General features: G+C 41.5%; 1 protein-coding gene across 1 annotated transcript; it reads left to right on the forward strand.

Moving 5' to 3' along the window:
• Positions 1-7,086: 7,086 nt before the first annotated feature.
• LOC149816604 (glutamate decarboxylase 4) lies at positions 7,087-10,462 on the forward strand. Its single transcript, XM_089986702.1, has 5 exons — positions 7,087-7,265; positions 7,402-7,606; positions 8,738-9,153; positions 9,359-9,612; positions 9,702-10,462. Exons 1-5 carry the CDS (start codon positions 7,180-7,182, stop codon positions 10,235-10,237), a joined length of 1,497 nt encoding a protein of 498 aa, XP_089842828.1. The 5' UTR covers positions 7,087-7,179; the 3' UTR covers positions 10,238-10,462.
• Positions 10,463-10,802: the final 340 nt, after the last annotated feature.

A 10,802-nucleotide genomic window follows, 5' to 3' on the forward strand; every position in this document is an offset into this window, starting at 1 on the left:
GCGGGGATCGTGACGGGGACGGGGTGGGGAGGGGAAAAGTGCACGTCCATCCCTGCCTCCACCCCCGGACGGAGATGGATTTTAACCTTTGTCCCCGCCTCCATCCCCTTTTCATACCCTTCATCCCCGGTCCAAACGGGACGAGGCGGGGCGGGGCCCGCTTTCCCTGTTCCACTGCCATCCCTACATAGAGTTTGCATTTAACATCTGTACTTCTATTAAATTACCCAATTCATCTTCACCCTTACATCAACTAGGTAAAAAAAAAAGAAGCGTTTCACTCATTTTTTACGAGTCATATATATATATATATATATATATATATATATATATATATATATATATATATATATATATATATATATATATATATTATATGAAATATAATATAAATATTATATATAAAATTTGGTTATACATATATTAATAAAATTATACATTAAGTATATTATAAAAATATCATGTAATGCAATATTAGTAAAATACTACAAATTATAGATTGTATATACTATTTATTTATATTTTATATAAAATATAAAGTTAATCCGGCTCGAGCCGTACATTAGGTGTTCAAGCTACTCTGGCACGTGTGCAGCCCTAGGCACCCACCCTGTTGTTCATTCAGACATGACACGTGTTTATGTGAGACCTAACCTTATATCCGGACAGACTTGACCAACGAAACTGTGTATTTCACATAGGACCTAAAAACAAACCATCCTGACCAAACCGATGTGCCAAAAGATTCAACCTTTGGGATTTTGAAGTCATGGGAAATGACAACGACAGGTGAAACGGTCTCTATTCTGCATTATTATTACAAAGAAAATTCTATGGCGTGGCTCTCTATCCTATTCCTATCAATAGATGGGAACCTCATGGGCTGTGACCATAGTGACAAACGTTTTTATCTGCAATTTCTCGTTTTTGAAAAACTCGTGAGAAATTAAAATAATTCCATAAATCTCGCATTTTTTTTCTGCAAAATCTCAACAATAAAAAACCAAATTTAAAAATTTAAAAATTATTTTTTATTAGAAAATATTAATAAAAAGTATTTAAAACTAAAAATACATGATTTCTTTGCTATATAAATGGCCACTTAAAACATAAATATCACGTTTAAATCACGGTATTTATGTTTTTTTTCATAAATGTCACGATATTTTGAAAATCTAGCAAGAAATTGCCGTTTTAAACTTTCAAGCAATTTCTCACAATATTATCGTGAGATTTTTTGTAAATCTCACGATATTTGTCACACTGGCTGCGACTGAGACACAAAGGCTGGGTAATTTTTGTATTTTTGAATTTATAACCAGAAGAAGCCGCACCCGGCAGTAAGACCTGGTCATGCTGGCTCAGCCTGTCATACCTATTGTCATCGTGCAAATTGAATAAAACTTCGAGGTTAGGGCCATAGTGACAAATATTATAAGATTTATGAAAATATTGCGATAATATGGTGAGAAATTGTTTGAAAGTTTAAAATGGTGATTTTTGGCAAGATTTTCAAAATATCGTTAGATTTATGAAAAACATAAATACTACTATTTAAATATGATATTTATGTTTTTAACGACTAGTTATCATGAAAAAATTATGTGTTTTTTATTTTTAAATAAATTTTATTACTATTTTCTTATAAAAAATTTATTATATATTTTTAATTTATTTTCTATTGCTAAAATTTTGTCAAAAAATATGAGATTTATGAATTTTTTTAAATTCTCACGAGTTTTTTGAAAAACGATATTTTTCGGTTTTTAACTTTTGTCCTTATGGCTAGGACTCCTGCCCTAGGGAAAGGCTGGGTAATTAGTAAGTGACCTTTAAAAATATTTTTAACTTTTGTCACTATGGCTTGGACCCCCTGCCCCAGGGAAAGGCTTGGTAATTAATAAGTGACCTTTAAAAATATTTAAAAGTTTATAAAAAAGAAAAAAAAACTCTTGTCCTTAATTTCAAAACTAAGCTACACCTTTTTTGAGTTTCTTGATATTGACCACAGGGTCTCAAGAAGATTGTGGAATAGAGACCTTAGGTTAACCTCCATCATCTTGAAATTTCTTATTTTTTATGACTTTTTGTAATATAGCTCTTTAAAATGTGAAAATAAAAAGAGGAGGGTAAATATTTTGTGTGGTTTTAGGATATTGTTGACATTTGAAACAAACTTAACCGAGATTTAACTTGAGTTAACGGCCAATGATAAGAGTAGGTAAAAAGAAATAGTATAATATCAGGAAATTGTCAAAGGTGAGGCTTTTTCATGGGCCACAGGGTCCGTTGGATGCTGTTGATCCATGAGATGAAAGGCATCCGATTACCTTCACCGTCAGATTGCTTACATCTCAAATCGGCTCCACAAAAATTCTCAAAGCTGTTCATGCTCGTGATTAACGGCGTCTAGAGCAGACGTCAAATCAGCTGCAATTGTGAAATTTCATACCAGACCTGGGCCTGACCCGAGTTTCGGACTAAGATTGGTAATTTTTCAACGTAGAAAAAGATAATTTTTTTATTATTATTTTACCGGGTATGGTCCGGGTCTGGTTCATGTAAATTCTTATAGGATTCGGGTATGGTTTCTTTTATGGTAGGTCTGATTGAACCCGAGTGCGGACGGGTACCATCATCTTAAATCGGGTATTTTATCCGAGTCTTAGAGCTACCCGCTGATGACGTTTCATTTAAGAAAATAATTAATGATAAAGTGACCCATGAGGAAACCCAAAAGTCAAGCCCATGAGGACACTGTTGCAGATTTAACAGGGAAGGTAAAGGATTTCGGGTCAACGGGTATGATGTGCACGATCTCTTCTGTCAAAGGGTCCGGTTCAATCAAATCTGGTTCAGCCTCCAGGTCATTAGTGCCTACATCCACGTCCATGCAGTCACATATATTTATAATTAATCCTGAAAGGCACGTGAACCAGTCCGGACTCAACGTGGGTAGGGCCTAGCGGCTTTGTTTAAGTGCCATTCGTCCTGGATCCAGACTGGTTCAAGGCTCCAATTCCAATGCCAAATAGGGATGTCAATAAATTGGATTTTATCCTATATCTGACCGAATTCCATTTCATTTAATTGTATTTGGTAAGCCAAAACCGTATCTGATTATAATCGGATGCAGATATAGTTCTGATTCTTCTGAAATATCCGAATTTGATGGATATCCGAATCTGTTTACACACGAAAGAAAAAAGGATCTGGTTTGTACTTTTTACCATCCAAATCCAAAACCGAGTTTGAATCCATTTAGCCAAAATCCGTTTAGTCGAATACGGTATTGACTACATCTGATCCAAATCCGAACTGTGTTGGTTTTGCAGACCTGACCCATTTCTCACATAATGAGGAAAACTTAGCTCCTGAATTTATAACAAGCAGTATTTTGCTGAAGACCTTGAAATCGATATAAAATTATAAATTCATCATATTGGAAGTGACAAAAAAGAAAGCCTTAACCCACAAACCACACCAAGGTTGTTAAATGCGATGAGGCTAAGCCAGGGGTTGAGTCTGCGCTTCGCCTCTGAGGCGTACGCCTCTCACAACGGGATGTTGTCGAGGCAGTGGGAGGGGAGGCAGTAGGAGAAGGACCACGCGCCCAGCTGGTAAGGAAGCAAGGGGGGCCCGCGTCCAAAACCAGCTATGCCGGTCGTCCGGTGGTCGAAAAAGACTGAGCAGCCAACGGCGAAGTTCGCCACCGGGGGCTTCCTCGACAGCGACAGCGTATCGGAGAGGAGGAGTCCGCCGCCGGTGATGCCGGAGCTGGACAGGAGGATGTACGGGGGACAGGGAGCGGCGGAGGAGCAGTTGGCCGGCACGTGGCGGTGGATCCACCAGCACTTGGGGTTAGCACAACTGACGAATCGGGCGGAGGAGGAAGACTTGGGGATGAAGGAGGGGATTCCGGAGGTTGATGAGGGGCAATTTGCGCATCACAGCAACGCCTCAGTACCTTGAGCGTGTGCCTCGCCTCTGAGGCGTACACTTCAGGTACTGAGGCCTATGCCTCTCACAACACTGAACCACACAGCACACACACAACCCGATATCCAACCGAAGAAAAAAAAAGGATTTATGTTAGAAAATAACCCTGGGGTGAACTTTCATTGAGCTTATATGGTTTTTGAAAGAGAAAATTTTCATTCAAAAGTGAGTAGGAACTTGGTGAGAACATAAAATGGGAGCTTAATTATATGATTTATATTATATGAAATATAATATAAATATTATGTATATTATATATAAAATATGATTATAGATATATTAATAAAATTATACATTAAATATATTATAAAAATATCATATAATATATTATTGATAAAATACTATTAATTACAGATATTATATACATATATTTATATATTTTATATAAAATATAAAGTTAACATATAACCCAGCTGAGTCAGGAGTCACTCAAGGAAGAGCCGAGTAACGAGTCACTGGGTTTTAAATCGATGCTTTAAACAGCTACCCTTGTTAGTTCTAAGCTCTACTTGATTGAAACTGATAGGTGGATATTCTTTTGACCAAATCTAGAATGGTCAAAATAGTAGGAAAGGACCCATAAACCAATGTAATAATATATATTTTTTAAACTTTCCAGAATCTACCACAACAGATAAAAAAAACATGAGCCAACAGTCAATTTCTTTCTACTAAGCCGAATAGATCACAATGGAAGAAGGTTAAATGTGTAAAAAAAAAAAAGGTTTAATTCCCCTGAGGAGTTTAGAATTACCACAAAGAGTAGCAAACATTATCCCCTATAAAACCTAACAAACAAATAAAAACCTTGTTTTTAATAAGAATAATGAATATAACATAAAAATAAATTTACTGAACATAAGGAAAAACTATATGTCCAAGAGTGACAGAGATTTAAAAAAATGGTAAAATGTTGGTTGGGCATTTGAAAATTATCCAGCCTTTGTTAAACGTTTTTGATAAGATTTGTTCACTTTAGACTCCATGGAAAAGTTAAAATCAAAATCCCATTGGGTAATGGAAGCAGGGACAAACTTAAGCTTTCCCCCGTCCCGTCCCATCACAGATCCTTATTAGTAAACCTTCCTCTTCTTCTTTAGGGATGATAGTGGTTCGAGGGAAAACGGGTCCGTCCTGTCCTGCCCCGTCCATTCGAACCGGGGATAGAGGACATGAAACAGGGATGGAGGTTAAAATCAAAATTGGTGAGAAGGATGAAGGGCATAATTTTGAGATGGGGGTGTGGGTGGAGACATCCCTACAAACAAATAGTGAGTGAGCATAATATCTCGCATTCTCTATGTTATGTATTTTTCAACTTTGAAAGGAAAAAAATATTGAAAAAAAAAAACACGTTTGAAGAGACGATGGAGGTTAACCTCATGTCCATATTTCAAAGTTTTCAGCAAACCATCGTTATGTCAGAAAAATTCAGAAAACTGAGGTGCAATTTTGAATTAGTAGCAAAAGAGGGCCCTTGAGTGGAATTTTTCAACAGAATAACAAACAATAGTTTATACACAGAAAAAAAAAGCCATTTTTATACAGCAGCCTGCATGCTTAGCGTGCAACTCTGCTTCTGATGACCATCCATCTCAATATTTCTTCAGAAGAAATGCCAAGATGGATGGCTGTTAAGCAGGTCGCTGCACATAACGTGAACGCTAATAAAAGAAAAGGCCCTCTTTCCTTCGTCCGTACGTCGGCAGAGGAAAAACCCAAAAAAGAAAAAGAAAAAGAAAACATCGGCCAAATTTCCTCTAATATTAAGATATTCAAATGTCAGGACTCGACTGAATCGTTCCGAGTCGGTGCAGGATCTGAATTCAAGTCCGAGACACGATATTTTCGAGTCCGAAAAGCCCTCTGCCACCCGCACCCAGTTCAGTGTTCACAAAGTTCCTGAAAATTCTTTATATAAGATGCATGTAAACAAAATCGAAGCTGGGTAGGGCTCAAGACAAAGCCAGCTATCGAACCCATCAATGTAAAGACCGAGCCACAAACAGTCTTATTTTCCCAAGGTCTTGTCCAATGGTCAGTTCAATTGGCAGACTTTGTTTTACACCCCGACCCATATTTGCTACAGTTGTTGGTAGGTTCATATGCCTTTTTTTCCCCCCCTTTTTCCATGAAACTAACCATATAAACATGATCTACATGTTTTTCATAATGGAATTCGGTTCTTACATCATCCAATTAGCACAAGCAGCCAAGCAGGCATGTTTTTAATAATAACGGGTAGGGTTTGCCTAACCCCAGCTTGTCTTTCAAAAAAAAACAAAGAAAAGAACAAGTAGGCATGTTTTTAACAAGGCTTAAAAAAACAATGGTTTAAAATGTGGGAGGTCATAAAATTAATTAAAAAAAAAAAACATGATTCCAAAGTTTTTCTTCGTTTGAAGAAAGCAAGAAATATTTTATGGCTTTCGAATTGTGCTTCTGAAAAGCAAAGAGCTTCCGTTTGCTGGTCATGGAAAGTGGGCATTTTCTGTGGAAACGCATCAACGATCGCGAATTTTCACAACACCCACAGTGACAAAACAAACTAGAGGGGTTCCCCCAAGATTCAACAACGGGGCCCCCTTTTTCCGCGGAAAGCGTTCTCGTGGAGTGGTTCGATGCGTATTTTGTCATGGACGCCGATCGGTGCCAAATCCGCCGTGGTGAAAGCACGTTACGGAGTGACTTGAGTTGGTCGAGACCCGACCCACCCACGACGGCACCTGGTCAAGTCAGCCCCACCCGATCGGACTTTCTTTAAGACGGTCAATGGTTCCATCCGAGTCGTAAAGTAACGTGATCCCGACTTTAGGGTTAGAGATAATACTTTTTTAGTTTTTTTTTTTAACCCATAGAATAATAGGGTTAAAGGCGTCACGATCAGCTTCCCTTCCCATTTCCAGATCTTATAAATTTATAACCGGTCAAAAAAAAAAAAAAGTCTCTAGAAATAAAAATAATGAGCCGAGTGAGGATGGCATCATCCTGTAATTTTGAAGACATGGAGGGACCATTCTCAAAGGCGAGAAAGGGGCGCGAAGATCGCGCTATATAAAGACATACCACCCCCCACTTGTTGAGACCGTCTCATACAGTCATCCCCAACCAATAGCCTAAAAAACCCACAATTCTATAACCCTCTCCCGGTTATCACCGGGAAACCACTATCGGAAAACCATGGTTTTGTCAAAAACCGCTTCAGAGTCGGACGTCTCCATCCACTCCACCTTCGCATCTCGATATGTCCGATCATCCCTGCCCAGGTATCGCTCTTTCCCTCTCTCTCTCTCTCTCTTATGTATATTAAAATTGTATCATGAAGATCAAGAAAATCATCAAAAAAAGTTCTGAATTTTGTGGGGTTTTTGTTTTCGGGGGAAATAAAATGAAAAATGGCAGGTTCAGGATGCCGGAGAACTCGATACCGAAGGAGGCGGCGTACCAGATAATAAACGACGAGTTGATGCTGGACGGGAACCCGAGGCTGAACCTGGCGTCGTTCGTGACCACTTGGATGGAGCCCGAGTGCGACAAGCTCATCATGCAGTCCATCAACAAGAACTACGTCGACATGGACGAGTACCCCGTCACCACCGAGCTTCAGGCATCCCCATTTTCTCTCCTCCTCACTTTCCTTTCCTTCTTCCACTCTAGAAAAAACTTTCCCTTTTCTCGTAGAACAAAAGGGTACGACGGAAATGCCCTCGAAAAATGTTGAATTGAGGGCATTTCTGTCATTAACAAAAGATTTGTTGCCAAACCGTCTCCGATTCGTCGGCAATAACAAGAGTGAATCGTCCCGATTCCTTCTGACTCTAATCCGAGTCGTATCGGGGGAGATTGGGACTCATGAGTTACTCTGGTTAGGTTCTTCCAACGCCCCCACATCAGAAAAACAGAAAGCCTCTGTCAACAAAAGAAGACCTCTGTCAGCAAAAAGAAACCGCCTCTCGTTACTAGCAGCGATCAGGAACCCTAAGTTGCTGGAGGAATCTGATTGACTGAAACTTTTACAAAAAGTCGTCTGTCGAGAAAAAAGAAGAAAAAAATTCCAAAATAAGCAATTTCGATCAGTAAATTAAGAAATATGCACCAGTTTCTTTTTTTTTTGAGAGGTAAAGTATGCACCAGTTAAGCACAAAAGCATCGCTTTTGGCACTTGACCGTTTAAAAATTATCATAAAGAAGGAACGTTCTAGACCTCATGACCATTTACTTCTTGTGTTTCCTCCGTGGTCCAACGCAACGCAGGTTCAGTCATGGGTCGTTTACTGGGTCTGCCACAACGAGGGAAGTGTTAAACCGAGTCTCTATGGGGTTCATCTTTCTTGGGAATGAGATCCTCTTTTACCCTTTTTCCCAATATTTAAATTGGTGATATGTTGTTTTTATACAAGGGGAATACCGCGGGATTGTCATCCATTGTCGTGTTCCGTTTGTGGGGTCCAATGCATGAGACCGGTCAGTTGATATTTCGAAAACAGCATTTTCAATGAAACAATCAAGTGAGGACGATGGTCTGATACCATACAGGCATTTACAAGAAGTTGTTTTTGGTAACTCAATACACAAGATCGGATTTTGGCAACGCCACTTTTGGCGATGCATATGGAACCAGTGTTTCCATTCTAGTGCAAGGCTCACAAACAGAGCCCCGCTCTAATATTAATTAGGTTAATGGAAATGTTGTTGGTTTGGAACTCTTTGAGAATGTAAAGTTTTGATGGGATTGTAGAATCGGTGCGTCAACATGATCGCCCATCTCTTCAACGCGCCGCTCGGAGAATCGGAGGCCGCAGTTGGAGTGGGGACGGTGGGGTCGTCGGAGGCGATCATGCTGGCGGGGCTGGCCTTCAAGAGGAAGTGGCAGAACAAGAGAAAGGCGGAGGGCAAGCCCTACGACAAGCCCAACATCGTGACCGGGGCCAACGTTCAGGTGTGCTGGGAGAAGTTCGCCCGATACTTCGAGGTGGAGCTGAAGGAGGTGAAGCTGAGGGAGGGCTACTACGTGATGGACCCCCACAAGGCCGTCGAGCTGGTGGACGAGAACACCATCTGCGTCGCCGCCATCCTCGGCTCCACCCTCAACGGCGAGTTCGAAGACGTCAAGCTCTTGAATGACCTGCTTACGGAGAAGAACAGGGAGACCGGGTACTCTCTCTCTCTCTCTCTGGTCAATTGTGGTGTTAAAATGGTTTTAGCGAAGTAGTGCCCTTGTAATGGTGGGTCCCATGGGAAACCGTGTGGACCCTACCAAGATGGGGCCGATCAAAAGTCTGTACTTTTGGGTTGGTGGTAGGGCCGGAATTGTGAAATTAAAAAAAATCGGGGTCTCGTTTTTTCCGTCAAATGTCAGGTGGGACACGCCGATCCATGTGGACGCGGCCAGCGGGGGCTTCATCGCTCCTTTCATCTACCCCGAGCTGGAGTGGGACTTCCGCCTGCCCCTGGTCAAGAGCATCAACGTCAGCGGCCACAAGTATGGGCTGGTCTACGCCGGAATCGGGTGGGTCATCTGGAGGAGCAAGGAGGACCTGCCGGATGAGCTCATCTTCCACATCAACTATCTGGGCGCCGACCAACCCACCTTCACCCTCAATTTCTCCAAAGGTATGCTCTTTCAACTGAGGCAGTCTGGATCGATCTTTTAACCATTAACTAAAACGGGGATTAATTGCTTGTTGAGTTCATATTTGCAGGTTCCAGTCAGGTGATTGCGCAGTATTACCAGCTCATTCGTCTCGGTTTCGAGGGGTACAAGAACGTGATGGACAACTGCAGGGAGAACGCGATGGTGCTGAAGGAAGGGCTGGAGAGGACGGGACGGTTCAACATCGTGTCAAAGGACAACGGGGTGCCGTTGGTGGCCTTCTCCCTCAAGGACAACAGCCGGCACGACGAGTTCGAGGTATCCGACTTCCTCCGGCGCTTCGGGTGGATCGTCCCCGCCTACACGATGCCTGCCGACGCCGAGCACGTGACGGTGCTTCGCGTGGTCATTCGGGAGGAATTCAGCCGCACCCTGGCGGAGCGGCTGGTGCTGGACATCGGGAAGGTGCTGCACACGCTCGACGCCCTCCCCTCGTCCAAGGATGTCACGGCCAGAATCACCATCAACTACGAGGAGAAGCGCAACAACGGCATCGTCAAGAGGACGGATTTGGAGACCCAGCGGGAGGTCACCGACATCTGGAAGCGGTTCGTCCTGAAGAAGAAGACCAACGGCGTTTGCTAGCCTTTTCTCTGCATCAGACCGTCCTTCAATTCCTCCCCTCTCATCCAACCCCTTGAAACTGCTTTTATATTTTGCTATGGTTTTTTATTTTTGTTTCTGGTTCTTTCAACTGAAGCGGCTTAGTTTTGCTTTTTTTTTGTTTGATATGTATTTTTTTTTTATTATAGAAGTTTCGATACCACTGATCGGAGTATGAAGGAGATAATAAGATACGTGTGTTGTGCACAACTCTTTTAGGTTGTGACATTGATGTGTTTTTCAATTGGGGAAGCGGTTCTTATTCTAAATATGAAAACAAGGAAAAATTGATAAAAATTCGACGACCCACCACCGCGGTGGTTAGTGGTTACTTATGTGGTGGCCAGCAGGATCTTCTGTCGAGCTGAAGGCTTAGGATCGAATTCCACTGGCGCATGGGGCTGCGCTTGTTTTATCACGGCTGGGTCACGTAAGGTTGGGTGGTTGGTATCTTCAACCCGGAGTTTTACCTCGTAGGGAGGTGGGTACATTAAGTGACCCGGTTCTTGGTGAGGGTTTTCTTTCGTTATATATAAAAAAAAAATCA

This window comes from Nuphar pumila, chromosome 14, assembly GCF_984573655.1.
Source record: "Nuphar pumila chromosome 14, dmNupPumi1.hap1.1, whole genome shotgun sequence".
Classification (NCBI taxonomy): Eukaryota; Viridiplantae; Streptophyta; class Magnoliopsida; order Nymphaeales; family Nymphaeaceae; genus Nuphar; species Nuphar pumila.